The sequence below is a fragment of the Lepidochelys kempii genome, chromosome 27, assembly GCF_965140285.1.
Source record: "Lepidochelys kempii isolate rLepKem1 chromosome 27, rLepKem1.hap1, whole genome shotgun sequence".
In the NCBI taxonomy this organism is placed as follows: domain Eukaryota; kingdom Metazoa; phylum Chordata; order Testudines; family Cheloniidae; genus Lepidochelys; species Lepidochelys kempii.
Window position 1 is genome coordinate 13,060,974 of NC_136406.1, and position 19,376 is coordinate 13,080,349.

Below are 19,376 nucleotides of genomic sequence, written 5' to 3' on the forward strand. Positions count from 1 at the left end.
TTGGGTTATGGTTGTGCTGTATTACATTGCATTGTATGGTTTTGTGGTGTATTGTCATTGTGTAACGTGCTATAGCATACTCTGCAGTACAGAAGCACTATTGTGTAGCGCATGGTGTTGTATTACAGTGTAGCACGCTGTATTGTAGCATATTAGTCAGTGTGATCTCACACGCTCAATGTGTTCTCATTATATGGAGCGTGGTGCAGTTTTACATCTTAGTGACCTGTGGTGTGCTGTAGTAGTATTGGCCACCTCAAGCTTTCCAAAATCATGAGTCAGGCCCCTAAAACTCATGTGATTAGCTTTAAAACAAAAAATAAAAAATAAATTAATAAATGCCATGGTCTTTTTTTGTTTGCATTCTGGTTTGAGTCTTTGGGGGCTTTTTAGTATACAGAAGGTTGGTTGAGAACTTCTATTTCCCTGTCTCGTAATACAAGAATAAGGGGGCATTCAATTAAACTAAAAGGTGGGAAATTCAAAACCAATGAAAGGAAATTCTTTTTCAACCAAGCGTGATAAAAATGTGAAACTTGTTACCACAGAAAGATACTGAGGCCAAAAATGTAACAAGATATAAAAAGAGACTGGCTGTTTAAATAGGTGTCAAGGATATGCAGTGTCATAATTAATTACAATACAGTTTTGAAGGGATATTAAACCTTATGCTTCAGCTAAATCAATCTCTAACTATTAGAGATCAGGATGAGATCTACGTAAGAGGAAGACAGTCCCATAACTGCCTGCTGGACTATTCTTACACCTTTCTCTGAAGCATCTTGTACCAGCCACTGTCAGAGACAGGATGTGGGCTAAATAGGCCTTGAGTCTGATCCACTCTGGCGATTCCTGTGTTCTTACGGGGTCATGTTTTCGCACTATTCTTCCTAACCATGAAGGTAGAAATTTCCTTTCTGAATTAAATCTGATTCTCCCCTAATCACCTGCCTCCTGGAGCTAGAGCTTTAAGAAAATCTCATGACCTCTACTAGTTAAGAGTTTGGCTTGAATCCTGAAATATTCCTTTGAAGGCTTTTGTGGTCATTAATTTTGACCCCATGCTATTTAAAAAGGGAAGAGTTGGCAACACAGTGTGCGCTGCGGGCGGGCTCTTGTGCTGCACTGCCTCGCTCGGGTCCCGTTGGTTGTGCAAGGTGAGCAAGGGGGTGTTGTAGTCCCAAGGCTTGTCCAAGCCCCGCCCCGGACTACCACACCCAGCAGGCAGCGCGGCGAAAGGTTCGCCGCAGAGCCTGCTGGGAGCTGTAGTCCACGGGGAACTTCACGTCCCATCGTGCCGCGGGAGGCGGGGGGTCGCCGCGCAGGCGCGGTGCGCTCGGCGGGTACAGGGGGTTGCTGGGCTCTTTTGTTTGGCGGAGGGCGGATCGCGAGCGGCCAGGCCTGTGGCGCGGCGCCGACGGTTACGGTTCCCCGCCGACCTCCACCGCCTCAGCTCGGCCCGGCCGCCGCAGCGCGCAGCCTCCGCCCCCACGGCTCCCTTTCCCCCCGGGCATCGTTGGCGAGGCTGTGAAAAGTGAGCGGGGGCCCCGCGGGGGGGCGGGGACGGAGCCGCGCCGCGCGGGGGGGGGGCTGGGTTGAGGGGAGCCGCGCGGGGGGTTGCGCGCGGACGGGACGAGCTGCAGGGGCTGGGGGCGCGCGCTGGGGCTGGTGGGGGAGGGGGAGCTGCAGGAGGCGCGCGCGCGCACGCTGGGACGGGAGGGGGGGGCTGGGGTGGAGATAGGGAGGGGGAGCCAGGGGGTGTGTTGAGACTGGGGGGGGGGAAGCCAGGGGGTGTCCTGAGAGTTGTGGTGAGGGGAAACCGGGTGGGGGGGTTGCAGGGGGGGTGCTAGGACTGGGAGGGGAAGGGGAGGAAGCCAGGGGAGCGCCATGAGATGGGGGGGGGCAGTTGCAGGGGAGATTGTTGTGGAACTAGGATTAAACGAGGGTATGAAGCTGCTGGGGGGGGTTGGTGGGGAGCTGGATTTGGGTGGGGAGGGGGAGCTGCAGGGGGTCCTTTTGTAGTTGGGGTTGGGGAGGGGGAAGGAGAGTTGCGTTCGTGGTCTGCGGGGGAGCTGGGATTTGGGAGGGGGAGCTGCATGGGGAGGGTAATGGGGAATCTGGGACTTGGTGGCGGGGGAGATGCGTGGAAACATTATAGAGCTAGGATTAGATGGGGGTGTGATGAGCTTCAAGGGGAGACCGTGGGGAGCTGGGATTGGCTGGGGAGGAGAGCTACATCAGAGGTCTTTGGGGAGGTGGGATTGTGGGGCTTGGAGGGGTGACGGGGGCGTGGCTGCACCTGGGGTCATGGGGGGGGTGAGGATGTATGCATGGGGGAAGATGGAGCGTCACAGAAGGGGGGACCACCTGGGTGGGAGTTGTGTGGCTATAATGGAGCAGTAGGAGCTGTGGGAAAGGGCGTAAGATCCAGCTGCACCATGACCTCTCCAGAAGCTAGGTGTGGCAAAAGAGCTTCTACCCCAGGGAGGTCCTAGGGAATGGGGGGGAGATAGAGCTGCACCAAGGGCTGTCTGATGGGGATGGTGGATATGGAACTTTTGGGGGGACAGAACAGAGCAGCAGTGGAAATGGGTCTTGAGGAAGGGACACGTGGAGATGGAGCTGCACTGAAGAGACAGGATGAGGGCACCGAACATGAAGCTGCGTTCATAATGGGAACAATGGGGCGTGTAGAGCAGGAGCTGCACCCAAGAGGGGGACCAGGGTAAGGGGAGATGAAGCTGCACTGGGGGAGGTGAGGATGGGGCAGAGACCTGGTGTGGACCCCTGTTCATCTCGAGAGTGCCACGGTTGGGGTGATAGTAAAACTGAAGAAGGGGAGAGAATGAAACTATGGAGTTGCACCAGGAGTATTGGGGATATTTGAACAGGAGATGCTGGAGTTGCACTAGTGTGCCTGGTGAAGAGGAAGGTGTGGATGGAGCTGCACCAGGGTGACCTAGGGAAGCACTGAGATTTGTGCAGAATTGGAGCTGCTCCAAAAGATCTTGTGTGTGTTAAAGGGGGGAGGGGAGAGGAGAGACTGGAGCTGATCCGAAAACTGGAGCTTGGTGAAGCTGTACCAAGGGTGTCAGTTGGGGAGGTGAGAGCTATCCTGGGGGCCTGGAGATGGTGGAATTGTGCTGGGAGTGTTGGGGACAGTGGAGCTGCAGATGAGAGGCATGTGTCCTGTGACCACAAAATCCAGTGGGTAAGATAAAGAGACTGCTAGGTTGTTCAGGTTCTAAATGTAAGTTTTATTAATTAAAATAAAAATAGTTTTAAAAAACATAACTAACTTAGAAAGATTCTACGAATCTTGGATTTGTTTGGATTAAAGAGCCCCTGCCCAGGTTTGCAAACCAAACATCACAGCCTTGTGTTAGTGCTAGAGAGCTGTGCAGTGAAACTGACTAGAAACTGACAAGACAGTCTAGTGTTTCACTGTCCTCCCAAAATGAAATGCAAGAATAACTAGCAGAGATTGCAAGTGAATAAAGGCAGTAACCAGTCTCAGTTTTCATGTGCTAGTAACACAGGCAAAAGGAGCGTGTGTGCTGAAAAAAGATTTCTATCCCAACACTGCCTTTCTGTGTCCTGAAAGCACTAGTGTTGATTGGAAAAAGTTGAGTAAAAAGGTATATGTTTATGGGAAGGGAGGTTTGCATTGTCCTGCAGGCACTAGGCAGTTGGGAATCTTATGCCATTTTGAGCAGCATCGCCACATGCTAAATCTGTCTTTACTAAAAATGAGTAATCAAGTCTGTGCCCTGCCTCTGGTAGCATTTCCCTGATTAGAGGAGAGAGTGTAAAAATACTTCTGTCTTCTCTCTGCTTCCTCCTCATGCAGATAGAACCTAGAAAGCCCAGCCAGGCAGACAAGACTTTTCCTTAATCTCTTGTTCCCTTGCGCAGATTTCCGTAACTTCAGAGGTACGCTTCCCATGTGAGTTGTGAATGTAGTCATAGCTGAGAGTGACAGGCCATGCTCAGTCACTTATAGCTCTCCCAAATTCTCCATCGAGCTTTCATCTTGCTTCATCTCAGCTCAGGCTAATATTTCTGGAAAGTCTGAGTGAAAGTTTCTCAGTTGTGCTCAGGTTTGGAGGGTGGAAAACTTAATACACTTGTTCCCACTTAAAAGAAATACGCATGCTGTCTTTTCCTGGCAAATGCTGAATAAACTTGGCATGTTCATAGACCTCAAAGAGGGGTGTGATCCTAACCAAATTTGGGAAGGGGAATTGGGGGAAATATTTCAAGTTACAGAGCATCAAAGTTGCACTTAACTCTTAATTCTCTGAGTCAGTAGAGTTAGACTGAGTGTATTCAAAAGGAAATAGATCTCTGGGTCCTCGTGTTATGCTGGCTTAGCCTTCTATCTTAAAGCTATTGAAGTCTTTACAAATGCATCTGACATACTAGAAGGACACTATGTAGAACTTACCTTCCTCTAAAGTCCGCACATTTTGCAGCTAAAGAGGTTGATGCTCCATTCAGCACTTTTGTTTGCTTTTTCTCGGGCTTGTTTTATAATTCTCTCACTACCTGGATGCTGCTCTGCAGAAGGCCATGCAGTAACGTGTGTTCTCTGCAGTGTTGCCAGATTCTGGCTCTTACCCCTCTGTCTGCTATTCTTGTCGCAATAAAGGAGGCTTTTGTATATACTTTGTGCTGGGCCTCTTTCCTTGTTGCCTTTTACTGGAGTTTGAATTCTTTTCAAGTGGTTTAATGTGTCTTGGATTTTCCCTTTAACTGCTGACATGAAGCTCTTCTCTCTCTTTCCAATGTTCTGCTTTATCCTTTATAAAGAATTCCACCTTATTCCAAATGCTGGTGTTTAAGATGGTCCAGTGAGGGAATTGTTAGCATTTAAGTCCTTTTTGGTCTTGGGTCAGAAAATATCTTTAATGCAAAGTTGGCTGTTTTCCAGACAATAAGCAAAAGAGAACTGAAAGTGAATATTAGGAAGAACATCCTAAATGTGAGGTCTGCTTAGAGTAGAATAGCCTAGCAATCAGCCTGGTCAGATGGGACCAATTTCCCCAGAAAAATGCGGGGGGAAATATCTTGTACTAGCCATGGGGATGGGAAAAGTGACCTGGTATCTCTTCCAACTGTAACTTTGTGTGAATGAACATCATGCTGATGAAATCTGTTTGCTTGATGACCTGGGAGATCAAAGAACCCTTAATTGGTGCATCACTCCTGACATGTAGGGGTGAAAATGGCTCAGTCTCAATGTCCATTCATTCCTCTCTGCTGAGACTGCCTATAAGGAAGCCAATTAGCACTTCTTGTGTCTGGTGCTGTGGTAACTTGTTTTCTAGTGCTGTGGACACTTGTTGGTTCATTAATTTCTGTGACTGCTGACATACTCTAGGAGTCACCAAAGGCTCTGTGCCATTAAGGTCAGAATCTCATTGGAAACAGCACAGCTTCTCAACAGCACTCCTTACTTTAGAGCTGGTCTACAGTAGAAAATTAGGTTGGCATAATTGTGTTGCTCAGGGGTGTGAGAAATCCACACCCCTGGGCGGCATGGTTAAACTGACCTGAGCCCCCATGTAGACAGCACTAGGTCGATGAAAGAATTCTTCCATTAATCTAACTACCGTCCCTTGGGGAGATGGATTACCTTTGCTGATGGGAGAACATGCCACTGTAGCATTTTAAATTTAGACAAGCCCTTTGTTTGATTACTCTTTGGGTAGTGCATGCTCGGAGTTTGTACCATCACTGGGGTCTTCAGTCTCTCCTCTCTCAAACTTCAACAGGGTCCGTCATTTTATTACAGCAAAAAACACTGATTTATTCATCTTTCAGAGTAGGAAGGACAATATATGCAGTGTGTGTAAGAACAGATTGGAACTGGAAGCTGTAGCCAGGCCATGTATCTGCCCAGAGCATCCTACTGGATGCAGGCTGTTGAGAGCAACTCTGGCAAAGCCAGATGCAGTTTCTAGCGTAGGAACTATTCCAAAAGGAACAGCCTCTCCGCATGCCACCCAGAACAGACCCTGCATGTGAATGTCAGGGTTTGCCCTTGACACAAACCTCTTTGGAGCAAAGGGAGGTAAGGGGGCCTTTAACGGGATGGAGCATTCTCTCTCTGTGTGGCACAAACTTCATCATTTGAAAGCTGAATTTTTAGGCTCTAATCTCCGTGAGTTAGTTTCAAGTTTACCAAAACCAATCCGAGAACCACAAAGATCTAATAAATGCATGCGCTAATGTGAGAACCTACTCACTGCATGGATTTAAAAAAATAAAATCTTGCGGATAATCTGAATCCTCGTAATTTGAAACAGGCAAGTATTTCTCTCCTGATAGCAGCTGGCATCAGAGGAACAGACCCAAGACAGTTCAAAGCTCTAACAAGGGTACATGAGAGTCACCTTATGGCCTGGAGATTATATCCACTTACCTCTTGCTGATCAGTATGTTGTTGCTCCCTCCCTTGTTTGGTAGATGTTGGGCCTTCCTTGCAGTGCTTGTGGCTTCTCCATCAAGTCACCCCTGCCAGTCTTTTGCCCAGGAGCTGGATCACAGCAGCCTGACCTTTCCATAGTGTAGTTCTCTGCCTCCCATGCTGTTTGCAATCTGAGGGATGTTAGAACCCATCACCATTCTCTGGTTTCTGGCTGTCCTCTTTTTTGCCCGCTGTTCTTCACTGTCTCCTTATTTCTTTTGCTCTTTCTCCCCGTCCCTCCTTGTTTCAGGGTCTCTGCAGGAGCAGTCACAGTGCTCCTTGACTAACAGCACAATCCACTGGCAATCTTCTTAAACTCACACAGTCACCAGACAGCTATCTCACAGTACAGAGCCCCCTGTCTCAGTTCAAAGTGAGGCTGCCCCATGGTTTGGTCTCATCTGTGCTGGTCCACAGCATGTTACATAGGGACTGTACTGTGTTAATGCAGAGTCCATGATCCAGTTGCCGTAGACAGGATCCTAGACCACAGAGCCAGCTGAATGATCTCCCTAGCTGAATATTAGATGCTTTATGAAAAACAAGCTCTGTCTCCAAGCATTAGCCACATTCTGCAGCATCTGTGACTGAAATTCATTAGACCCATGGTGAAAAACGTGGGTCCCTTGCAGAGAGAGACAGGCTCCCCGAGATCCAAACTGTATTCAAGTAGGTCAACTTCCTCATCACTGGTCATATTGGGGGTGTGACGGGTTCCGTCACAGAGATCCCCTTGGGACTGTCACCTGATGTGCTGAAATTACCTCTGAGCTGGTTTTCCCTGCCAGCTTGGGACTTCCAGAACTCTGTCTTGTTGAGCCAGACACGCTAGCCTGCTGCAGCACAGACCCAGGGTCTGGTCCATGCCCCCAAAGCTGCAGACTAAACTGAAAACAGCTCAGCAGGTTACCTGCCTCCAGCACCCAGACACCCCGTTCCCAATGGAATCCAAACCCCAAATAAATCCATTTCACTCTGTATAAAGCTTATACAGGGCAAATTCATAAATTGTCGACCCTCTATAACACTGATAGAGAGATATGCAATGATAGAGAGAGATGTTTGCTCCCCCAGGTATTAATCACTTACTCTGGGTTTATTAATAAAACAAGTGATTTTATTAAGTATAAAAACTAGGATTTAAGTGGTTTCAAGTAATAACAGACAGAACAAAGTCACCAAGCAAAATAAAGCAAAACCACACAAGTCTAAGCCTAATATATTAAGAAACTCATTATAGGTAATAAATATCTCACCCTCAGATATTCCGATAAGCTTCTTTCACAGACTAGAGTCTTTCCTAGTCTTTTTTCTGGGCCCAATCCTTTCCTTTGGTACAGTCCTTGTTAGTTCCAGCAGACATCTCAGGTGGTAAGCACGGGTTTTCTCATGACTGGCAGCCCCCTTTGTCCTGCTACACCCCCTTTTATAGCTTTGGCACGAAGTGGGAATCTTTTGTTTCTCTGGATCCCCACCCTTCCTTCTAAATGGAAAAGTACCAGATTTAAGATGGATTCCAGTATCATGTGACATGGTCACATGTCACTGTAAGACACCCCGCACCCCCCCCCCCAGTCCTACACAGGGAGGCTTGCAGGTAAATAAACCATTTACAACCAAAAAGAAAAGGAGTACTTGTGGCACCTTAGAGACTAAACTGCATTTAGCGCATGGAGTGGAAATCTATCAACTTCATGAAAATTAATTGGTTAGTCTCTAAGGTGCCACAAGTCCTCCTTTTCTTTTTGCGAACACAGACTAACAGGGCTGCTCCTCTGAAACCTGTCAGTTACAGCCAATTGTCCTAGTCAATGGGAGCCATCAAGATTCTAAACCACCATCAATGGCTCACACTTTGCATAATTACAATAGGACCTCAGAGTTATTCTTCATATTTCTAGCTTCAGATACAAGAATGATACATGCATACAAATAGGAGGAATATATTCAGTGGGTTATAACCTTTGTAATGATACATTACAAGAGATCTTTTGCATAAAGTGTATTCCAGTTACATCATAATTACACTCATAAGCATAAAGAAAAGGAGTACTTGTGGCACCTTAGAGACTAACCAATTTATTAGAGCATAAGCTTTCATGAGCTACAGCTCACTTCCTCAGATGCATATCGTGGAAACTGCAGCAGGCTTTATATATACACAGAGAATATGAAACAATACCTCCTCCCACCCCACTGTCCTGCTGGTAATAGCTTATCTAAAGTGATCATCAGGTGGGCCATTTCCAGCACAAATCCAGGTTTTCTCACCCTCCACCCCCCCCACACAAATTCACTCTCCTGCTGGTGATAGCCCATCCAAAGTGACAACTCTTTACACAATGTGCATGACAATCAAGTTGGGCTATTTCCTGCACAAATCCAGGTTTTCTCACATCCACCCCACCCCCATACACACACAAACTCACTCTCCTGCTGGTAATAGCTCATCCAAACTGACCACTCTTCAAGTTTAAATCCAAGTTAAACCAGAACATCTGGGGGGGGGGGGTAGGGAAAAACAAGAGGAAACAGGCTACCTTGCATAATGACTTAGCCACTCCCAGTCTCTATTTAAGCCTAAATTAATAGTATCCAATTTGCAAATGAATTCCAATTCAGCAGTTTCTCGCTGGAGTCTGGATTTGAAGTTTTTTTGTTTTAAGATAGCGACCTTCATGTCTGTGATTGCGTGACCAGAGAGATTGATAAAATATATGGAGTGCACCGTCACAGGGGGCTTTCCAGAAGTGGCGGTTGTCTCCCTCCAACCTTATCAGGTGCCCTTGCTGAGGCATGGAGCCTCTTGGAGTTCTCCTTTTACCAGCAGTGTCACAGACTATTAGTCTCTAAGGTGCCACAAGTCCTCCTTTTCTTTTTGCGAATACAGACTAACAGGGCTGCTACTCTGAAACCAGACTATTCATTGCCTCCCTTCCTGGCACCCCTCTGCATTTTTGCTGTAGGGGATGGAGTATTACGCTCCCGCCTGAGAATCTGCTAGAGAATTCTAGAGCCTCTGCAAGTGAAACCTGAGCCCTCGGTTTCCTGCTGCATTGCTGGCTCCTTCTGGGGGATTAGATGTTGGTGGTCGGAGTCTGTGCATTGTTGTAGTGATGTGGTGCCAAGCAGCCTGGCCTCCATCAACAGCAAGTCCACAGGCAACCCGGAGTCTTGCTGCTTTGGGTTTGCCTCTGTCTGGCATCTGATTAAAGACCCTGTCAGAGTGTATTTAAACCCAGGAGTTCAGAAGGCAGCAGCCTCATTTCTCTCTCTTGATGTGTTTTTTCTAAGGTTGCTTTTTAAAATGCCACTTCAGCTTTCCAGCCATCCCTGATGAGTGAGACACTGAATGCCCTCGGCTCCTATTGGACCCAGTCTGTGTTGGAGGGCTCAGCACCTTGCTGGGTCAGGCCTGAATACCCTGGCGTTAAATCCGTGATTGAGCTACATTTAATGTGGGATCCTTAATTGGAAGGCAGGAGTGCTCATCTAGAGGAAAGTCTTGTCTCTGTTAGTCACTTGCACCTAGGACTGCTGTGGGAGAAATTGTCAGCACGCTGCCCATCTTGGGATTCTCCCCTCTTTTGTTTAATATGTTAGATGAATTTAGTTTTGACCAAAGGTGGAGACCAAAGCCCTGTGTCCACAACAGCGCAGGCATAAGCAGAGCAAGCTGCCACCACACTAGCCGGTCCTCAACCTTGATCTGCAGGAGCCACCTGTAGCGGGAGAGGATAGTATAATCTTCACAGCCAGTTCAATCTCTGATCCCACTGCTGAGGCTGTCAACAAGGGGGCTGGTTAGTGCTAGTTGGGATGGGGGGGGCGAAGGGGCGGGTGTGAAATTTGATTTGGGCAGAAGTTTTTGCACAGAGTTCATTAATCAAAAATGCGGTTTCTCGTGAGAAGTATTTGCAAGTTTGATGTAAATTCACCAAATAGTTTCAGCCACACCCTCTTTTCAGGATTTAGGCACTGTTCATAAAATATGGGCTGGGAGGGGGTGCCCTCCCATCTTTTAGCTCAGTGGTTAGGGTGCTCACTTGTAATGTGGCAAACCTGGGTTCAGTTTCCCCTTCTGCCTGATGTGGAGAAGGGATTTGAACTCTGGTCTCCCAAGTTGCAGGAGAGTGCCCTAGTTACTGGGCTGTGGGATATCCTGATGTGGATTTCTTTGTCGCCTCTTGAATCCGTTCCACTTTGTATCAACAGTCATTGGAGTAGGGGGCTTGAGTTTGGGTCTCCCACATAGTAGGTGACTGCCCTGACCACCAAGCTGATAGTCATTCTTGCCCCGCTGTAAGTCTTTGCTCCAGTGGCTATTTAATTATTTATACAAATTTGAACAGCTTCAATAGCAGAAATTGGGGGGGGGGGGGGGCACGGCGGGAGTGTCGTCAGAATATTCCACAGCCCGGTGACTAGGGCACTCTCCTACGATGTGGGAGAGCTAAATTCAAATCTCTTCTCCACATCAGGCAGCGCGGGGGAATTAAACCTGGGTCTCTCACATCCCAGGTGGGTGCCTTAATCACTGTGCTAGATGTTAGAAGAAGGGCACCACCTCTTCCTCTGGCCATTGTGTGACTCTAGCCCTCTAAGAATCCAGCATGTGGGGGAGGGATAGCTCAGTGGTTTGAGCATTGGCCTGCTAATCCCAGGGTTGTGAGTTCAATCCTTAAGGGGGCTATTTAGGGATCTGGGGCAGAAATTGGGGATTGGTCCTGCTTTGAGCAGGGGGTTGGACTAGATGACCTCCTGAGGTCCCTTCCAACCCTGAGATTCTATGAATACACAGAACAAAGCATTTTGGGTTGAATGATGTTTGTTCGACCCAAAATGTATTTTTTTAATTCACCAACACTTTTCGCAACGTTCAGAGTGTTAGTTTACTAAGTATTTTCGGAAGTGCCAGCAAACCAAAAACTCAGTTGTTTGCCCAGCTCTACTTGTGATGTGGGACACTTAGTCACTTGAAACTACATTGAGACCCCCTGACTGGCTCCAAGGTCACTGAACAGCAATCAGAGTAATGGCTTCACCTGGTCTGGATTCCGTTGCTAATCCTGTGAACGCCCTGCTCATAAATGGCACAGGGCTTTCCGCACTAAGGCAGATTGCCACCTAGGGGCAGGTATCTGGGAATCTCCCCTGTCAGGAAATGACTGACCTCTGAGGATGTCTGAAGCCCAGACTGTGTGGAAGGCGTTTCCTGATGCCTCTGTCCAAAGCAGGGCACAAAGGGAAGGTTGCCTGTTGTGTGCGGGTCACTTGGATTTAAAGTCTGTCTTCCAGCAAAACCCAGCTCCAGCAGAAGGCCTGCGGTGCAGGCGTGGAGCACTGAGTGACAAGTGAATGGTCCAGAATTGAGCAGCTGGTGGAACTTACATGCTGAGATCAGTTTGAGAGATTCAGTCACAGGGTCCAAGACAGATAAACGTGAGTTACAGCATCTGCCAAAGGGAGAAGCCCTCAGAGGCCCTGCCTTTCCAAGCCCCTCACTGCACTTAGAGCATCTGGAAGCGATACAATAGGGAGCCCAGGCAGGGTGCCTTCTCTAGGAGAGATGACTTTTGGTGAGTCTGAATTACAGTGCCCATAATGAGATCTGTTTGGCCCATGCCTGTGCCTCCCACTTCAGAGAGTCTTGTCAATTGAAGAAGATCTCTGTGTGGCTCGAAAGCTTGTCTCTTTTGGTCCAATAAAAGATATTACGCCACCCACCTTGTGTCTCTTGTTAATTGCATGACAGCTGTGCAGCCTTGAACAATGTGGAATTGTACCCATCTCTCTCGAATGTTGGGGTTCAAAAACCATTATTTAGCTGTTAAACCATCTCCCTCAGTGCAGAGGGATGACCCACAGGCTACAAGATTCTCTTTTAATTTTCTGCTTTTCAAGCTAACCCAAACTCGCAAAATTTTTGCCAGCTGAAGTTTCTCACATGCAAGTCAAAATGGCTTCAGCTGGAAAAAATTGTCTCTTGACAGGTGACATGTCTGACCTGCTCTGTAGTCATTTGCTTGGCAAGATTCCTTTCATCGGGACTGTTCAGAAATTGTTCCCTGGCATTTAGGCTGCAAAAACTCTAGCCAGCTACACACACTGTTCTGGTTGATTAGAAAAGAACAGTTCCTGCTGGAAGCATGATCTAGCGGTTAAGATACAGGACTGGGAGTCAAGAGATCTGCATTCTCTCAGCCCTGCAACAAGATTGCTGTGACATGCAGGGCAGGTAACTTCACCTCTTTGTGCCTCTTTTCCCCGTCTGTGATGTGGGAATAATAATGCCTATCTCCCTCACACAGTATTAGTGACCAAAGACTTACTTGCTTTAGCTTTCTGACCTCCTCTCCCAACAATGCAGATCCCCAAGACCTACCTACTCTGCAGTTAATACTGGGGGCATCCACCGTGTCAGCTGGACCATGCTGCCCTGGTGTAATGCTAGAATGTGAGTGCAGCTAATAACTGGGACCAAGTATCCTTGGTGGCTCAGAATTCCACTGATTGCTCATACCAGAAATGCCTGAATTGCAGGGAGAATAGAGGCTGGGTTATCAGGGGGCTTTTCCATTCTCGGAGTCCAGATCTATGTTGGGGGAGTCTTGATGCCTGGGAATGGTGGGGAGAGGTCCCTACTGCGTGAGTTGCAGCACTGAGACCCAGTGTGAGCTGGAGGTGTTTGTGGGGCTGTGGTACTCTTATGCTCCCTGTGTATCGTGTCAGTTAGGAGAGCAATTAGTTTGGCTCACTAGCAGGGTCAGACTGACGCTTGGCATGGGTGTGCCTTGCTTGCTGCAGACTTTCCTGGTGTGGAGAGGAAACAAGCCAGAGTATCTGCTCATTATTACATTCCCTTTACTGATGAGGAAACTGCATCAAAAGAACTAGCTGGAGGCCACACAGTGAACCAGTATCTTTCCCTCCCATGCCCTCTCCACTGCTTCCTAATAGTCACTGGATTTAAACGGAGAATCTCTTACTGAAACTACTGGTGCAGATGGGTGACACCCATATCTTGGGTAGGGGAGCTATATCCCAGGGTGTGCATGAGCTAGTCCCCTCCCTGTTTGCGTATAATAAATGAAAGGGGGGTAGTTGATTATCAGGGAATGTGGCTTGAGGTTACCTTGGAGAAGAAGCAATTCTGTTATCTGCCATGTGCCGTTCTCCTACTACTACATTGTTTGGAGATGCTTTATGCAGCACAGAACTTTGCAAAAAGGGAGTTGAATTAGGTAGATGAAGGGAGGAAGGCTGGTCATATGAATAAGGCAAACATAAAGAACAGCCAGACTGGGTCAGACCAAAGGTCCATCTAGCCCAGTGTCCTGTCTTCCCACAGTGGCCAATGCCAGGCACTGGAGTCAGGTGACCTGGGTTCTGTTTCTGGCTCTGCCACAGACTCCCTGTGTGACCTTGGGCAAATCGCTTAGTCCCTGTGCCTCGGTTTCCCATTAATAAAATGGGGATATTTCCCTGCCTCACGGGTAGGTTTTGAAAATAAATCAAGTAATGTCAAAGTGGGGGTAGGGAATAGAAATTCCTAGATAGGAGAATAAAATGAAGCAAGATGTAGGAGGCTATTTCACAAAAAGGCAGGTTTTGGGAGTCAGCAGTGAGAATGGAGCAGGGATATCCCGAGTGTGGGCACTTTGTAAGGCGGAAAACTCAGAGCGCTATGCAGATAGGGACTGGGACACTGCTCCACACACAGGCTGGTATGGTGGCAGGTACCATGAGGTCAGGGAATTGGGTGGGGGCGGGCATGTGTTGCAGAGATCCCATAGGGCCTTGAAGGTGATGGGAAGCTTGAATTTGATAGGATAAGAGATGGAAACTGAGGGCTGGGGGGGCGGGGGGAGGGTATGGACTGTTCCGCGTGGAGAGGAGGCTGGATCAACATGTATCTGTTTAATAGCATTATCCAATGGGAAGCATCTGATCTTAGATGAGCCAGATTATTCTGCTGGCCAATCTCGCTCCAACTCTCCGAGGCTTTTTACATATGTTTCTTTTTCTCTTTTAGAAGGCAGCATTAGTGTCCTGGGCTCTGCCTCCTTGTATTGCAGCTTTCCCCGCCCTGACTTGTGTGTGTGTCTCCCCACTTTAGCAGCGTCGCCCTTAAGCTGAAAAACTGGCCAGCACAATGGGAAAAAAGCAGAACAAGAAGAAAGTGGAGGAGGTCTTAGAGGAAGAAGAGGAGGAATATGTGGTGGAGAAAGTCCTAGACCGGCGAGTGGTGAAAGGCAAAGTGGAGTATCTGCTGAAGTGGAAAGGCTTCTCAGAGTAAGTGGAGAGGTTGCATCCCAGTCTGTGATCCCTCCTTGTGCTGACAGTGGTTAGGGTGTCAGTCTGGGGCTTGGAAGACCCGGGTTCATTTCCCTGCTCCAGTACAGACTCCCTGTGTGACCTTGGGCAAGTCACATAGCCTCTTTTTGCGTCAGTTCCCCATGTATAAAATGGGGATAATTGCCCTGCCCTGCTTTGTAGGGGGATGGTGATGATTAAGACATTCAACTACAGTGAGAGAGTGCCAGTCCGACTGGGGGAGCAAGAATGTCCCACTTCCTTTCTCCATAAGGAGCCTTTGGGATGGGCTGTTCACAGGCCATGGCAGTCCCCAGCCCCTCCTTCCTCTCTGATCTGGATGGTCAATCCAGTTCGGTGTACGTGGGAGGAGTGGGGGAGACATTGCCTTAAAGGATTCCCCTTCCTGTCCCTACAAAGCCAAGTCTGAACTTGTGAGTGAAGTGCATGTGGGCTGGTATAGAAATGGGTCACACCTACCCATCAGGGCAAGTCTGTGAGAGGCTTCAGCTTCTACAACTCAGCCTCCTCCCTTCCAGATCAGGGTACCCAGAACACAGCTAAGGCTGTAGACAGGGTGTAGACAGCTACGGCTCTGGTAGCATCTCTGTGGCCCTGTGTCCAGGGCGTCCCTTCACTGGCCTGAGCCACAGGCTGTAGTAGTGAGAGCAAGCTGTCTCCTTTGATTTCAGCGAGGATAACACGTGGGAGCCGGAGGAGAATCTCGACTGCCCCGACCTCATTGCAGAGTTTCTCCAGTCCCAGAAAACCGCACATGAGAGTGAGAAATCGGAGGGGAGCAAACGCAAAGCTGAATCTGACACAGAGGACAGAGGGGAGGAGAGCAAACCAAAGAAGAAAAAGGAAGAGGTGAGGCAGGACTACGAGAGGAGAACCTTCCCATCCCCTATCCATGAAGACTTGTTCCTGGATTCATCACTAGTGTGTAGTAGTTAGAGCCGAGGACAGGGAGCCAGGCCCCTCGGGTTCTATTTGCAGCCCTGCTGCTGACAGCCTGTGACCCGCCCCGCCACTTCCCTGCTGTAAATTGGAGATGATAATAGTCACCAACCCCACAGAGAGGCTAATTGTGTCTGTGAGGTGCTTTAAAATCCTTAGGCGAGCAAAAACATCCTTTCTCATCTCCCCGTCTCTGTTGGCGTGACGGCAGTTAGAGATCAAGCCTCACCTTCTGAGCCAGCGGCCAGCTGATAAATCTGGGGCAGTGCTTAGGGCGAAGCTGAGGTGCCCTCCTGGAATGGTGGGCAGAGTCCACCGCCCCCCACTGACCTCAGGTCATCACTGACTACAGGGGATAAAAAAATGCACAACGGGGACAGTGGTGCAGGTTATTAGGTCAAAACAAGGGAACGAGGGGGAGCAGAGAACAGAGAACCCTGGACAGTTTCCCCTGCCCCCAAAGGGTTGGTGGACTCTGCCAGATATGGACAAGGAACCAGAAAAGGGCCCCGCTGTCCCAGACAACGCCCCCAGTCTGGCTTCCTCCTCCTGGGCTGATGAATGAACATCTTGGCTGGTGCCAGGAGGAGGCTGGCAAGCAAGGTCTCAGAACTTCGTAGGACCCCAGCCTGGGAGATCAGGTCCTTTGTTCCACATCATGGGCCGCAAGGAGGTAAGCACCACGGCTGCACCTCAGACCTGACCTGGCAGGATCCCCTCGTGGTGCTAGGAGAGTTCAGCTTTCATAGCCCATTCAGTTTTCTGCAGGCACAGGCCTGAGGCCCACCTAGTCTGTCTCCCGCCCTCCCTCCCGCCCCTCCGGACAGCAAGTAGAAACTTCCCTCTTTGTCTTTCAGTCAGAGAAACCACGAGGCTTTGCCCGGGGGTTTGAACCTGAGCGGATTATCGGCGCCACAGATTCCAGCGGGGAGCTCATGTTCCTGATGAAATGGTGAGTGTGTCTGTGTCAGTCACTTTCTTCACTTACTCTGTGCCAGAGAGGCAAGGAGCTGCACCTGGGGAGTCTCTGCTCGCTGGCCTGAGAAATCTCACGGTGGTGCTGCCGCCTGACTTGACCCTCGGCGCTGAGGCTAACGTGGATTTGCTGCCAACAGGTAGGACCCTTGGGATTCTGGGATTCTTAAGATCTCTGCCACAGGCACAAGCTTGGGGAGAGGAGGGTATGGCTTGATGGTGCTGGCCTCCAGTTCCGTGTCTGGAATAGAGCCACGTCGGACACTGCTTCCCTGGTCAGCTGTGCCAAACAGGGTTGGGCCACTGGGGCAGGGGAAATCGAGGTCTGTTCAGCCCCAGCTGTGGCCGGAGGTGGGAGCTACTTGTCTTGCTTGGTGTTGCGTACTGCAGATGAGATGCGGGGCCGGGGCTGCAGCTTTGACCCCTGCTCCCCACGGTCCCTTACAAACCAACAGCTGAGCCCAAGCTTACACCTGAACTTGTTTGGTGGGCTTCCTGCATCTCAGCCATTTGGAGCATTGCTTGGAAAACCCATCTGGCTGAGGCCTTCCTTACCTGCTGCCTCTTGGGTTACGCCAGTGACACCTGTTTCCAACCCCCTGTAGGAAGAACTCTGATGAGGCTGACCTGGTCCCTGCAAAGGAAGCTAACATCAAGTGCCCCCAGGTGGTCATCTCGTTCTATGAGGAGAGATTGACATGGCACTCTTACCCCTCGGAAGACGACGACAAGAAAGAGGACAAGAACTAACCCACACCTGCTCTGGCCAACCTTTGTATCAAGATCAGACTGTGGGTTGGAGCGACAGTGAGAGAATGCAGCTCTACTTAGCGGAGAGGTGGCTTGAGAAGATGCCCTTTGAAGAGGCAGTATGGTGTCTGTGCCCTGCAGCTGCCCGAGTGTTCTGTGCAGCCCCATGCCAGTGTCCAGCTTCAAACCAGCCTGACATGAGGGGGAGGGGGAGATGTGTTTCAAGGCTGTCTGTTCTGCAGCTTTCTGGAGAGGAAGTGAAAGCCCCTTCCGCTGGTGCTGGGTAGGCTGGGGAAAGGGAGAGCAGATGAATACTGCTTGTTCTTCAAAGACCATCTCAGCAACCCACAGCCTTCTTCCCAATAGTGTTAACTCTGCATTTTTACAACGTAGCATGTGTGTAGGTTTTTTTCTTTTTGCTATTACTGGTGTATCAGTTTGAGGTGGGGTGGGTCTTTTTAATGGGGTGGGGGGGAAACGGTTGACAGTGTTCCAGATCCATGACCAGAATCCTCTTTTATAAACATCTTTATTAACTTAAAACCCCAAGTATTGGTAATAGGACTAGGGGGAGGGACAATGGTATGAGACTGAAGCTGTGAATGTCCAAATCCTCAATCCCTAGAGCAATGTTACTGGGAGCAAAGGGGGGGAGGCACCGGCAAAGATGCAAGCCTGTAATTAGTAGTGTCTCCAAACAGAACTGACTTGTGCATTGTAAGTGAGAGGGTGGGGAATGGGGAGGGAATTGATAACCCCTTAAAAGCCTTCTACCCCCTTTGCGTTAAGGTGCTATTTTGTGAAATTAGGGAAATAGAAAGTTCTGATTTCTATTTGATTTTGTTTCAACCCCAATTGGATTCTGTCCAGCTGGCAGCATTGGGAACCCCTTTATTCTCTGTATGTATGTATGTATGTATGTGATAACATGTTCCTCCCTGTTTTTAATCCTATTAGTGTAATGTGAGAGGGAGGTGAAATCATTTCAAAATCCTCCCCTAACAAGTGATTTGTTTTTCAAGCCCAAACTTCAGCACTGGAGCCAGCTCTGTTGCTCTGCTGACATTTTTTTAATCAAACGGATTTATTAAAAATACTGAAATATTTAATGTCTGGAGTCATGAGCTCCTACAGGCTCCTGGCACCTCCTTGTAGGGTGATATGTATCTAGAACTGCATTGTACAAACCTTTTTTTAAAAGCATGTGTTTAGGTTTCTGTGAAAACATTGTTTAAATGTAAAGTAAGTGTTTGGATTTTAACTTCATACCAAGCTCTGTCCGTTTTTTGTCTCAATAAAATTTTAGATTTATAATCCCGATTTTTACTTTCTCTCTTTAACTTGCTCCCTTCTGCAGCTGTTGTTGTGTGAGTCGATCGCAAGGCGTAGAGCAGTTAATGGAGAGGAGTGAACATGTTGCTGCAGATGTCCGCTCTCAACAGGACTGGATCACTGACGCAGCAGGGGTGATAGGCCCGTGCATTTGTGAATTAGGTGGCTACAAAGGCAGGAATTTCAGAGCAGACAGCAGTCTATTTATTTTGACTTCCCATCTGAAGAGAGCAAGAGTCTTGGAGGTTAGTGTCTAGTGCAATTTCCTGAGTCAAATCTCCTAGGGTTTGAGTAGCCCTGGTTCTGATCATCACTGGCCAGAGACTACTGGGTCTGGATGCAATTTGCACCAGTGGGACTTACCCCGGCTTGAAGTTTGTGTGTCTATAATGCCACGCGTCCACGTGCTCTTCCCCACTTAGCCAAGCGGTCAGAGGGGAACGTGCAGCACAACCGTGGAATGGGTGTTCTGAGGCTTCCCTCATGTTTAAAGTACTTTAGGATTCTGTGCAACGAGTGCAGAGTGTGGTCAGCTGTCTTGCCTGCAGCAGTGGTTTTTATAAAGCTCTCT

General features: G+C 48.7%; 2 protein-coding genes across 2 annotated transcripts in view; one reads left to right on the forward strand and one right to left on the reverse strand.

The window, feature by feature from the left end:
- Positions 1-1,302: 1,302 nt before the first annotated feature.
- Positions 1,303-18,787, forward strand: CBX1 (chromobox 1). Its single transcript, XM_073326133.2, has 5 exons — positions 1,303-1,534; positions 14,592-14,767; positions 15,481-15,658; positions 16,606-16,700; positions 17,329-18,787. Exons 2-5 carry the CDS (start codon positions 14,628-14,630, stop codon positions 17,471-17,473), a joined length of 558 nt encoding a protein of 185 aa, XP_073182234.1. The 5' UTR covers positions 1,303-1,534; positions 14,592-14,627; the 3' UTR covers positions 17,474-18,787.
- NFE2L1 (NFE2 like bZIP transcription factor 1) overlaps positions 9,363-19,376 on the reverse strand; it is a 34,476-nt gene continuing 24,462 nt past the window's right edge. The window contains exon 9 of the transcript XR_012156407.2: positions 9,363-10,194. The gene's annotated coding sequence lies outside the window, so the exon portion shown is untranslated. The remainder of the gene's footprint in view (positions 10,195-19,376) is intronic.

Bases quoted from the DNA above. Each gene is read 5' to 3' on its own strand.
- CBX1 (XM_073326133.2), top strand. From the start codon at position 14,628: ATGGGAAAAAAGCAGAACAAGAAGAAAGTGGAGGAGGTCTTAGAGGAA. The intron at 15,659-16,605 runs GTGAGGCAGGAC...TTTGTCTTTCAG, and splicing joins CAAAGAAGAAAAAGGAAGAG to TCAGAGAAACCACGAGGCTT. The intron at 16,701-17,328 runs GTGAGTGTGTCT...AACCCCCTGTAG, and splicing joins CTCATGTTCCTGATGAAATG to GAAGAACTCTGATGAGGCTG.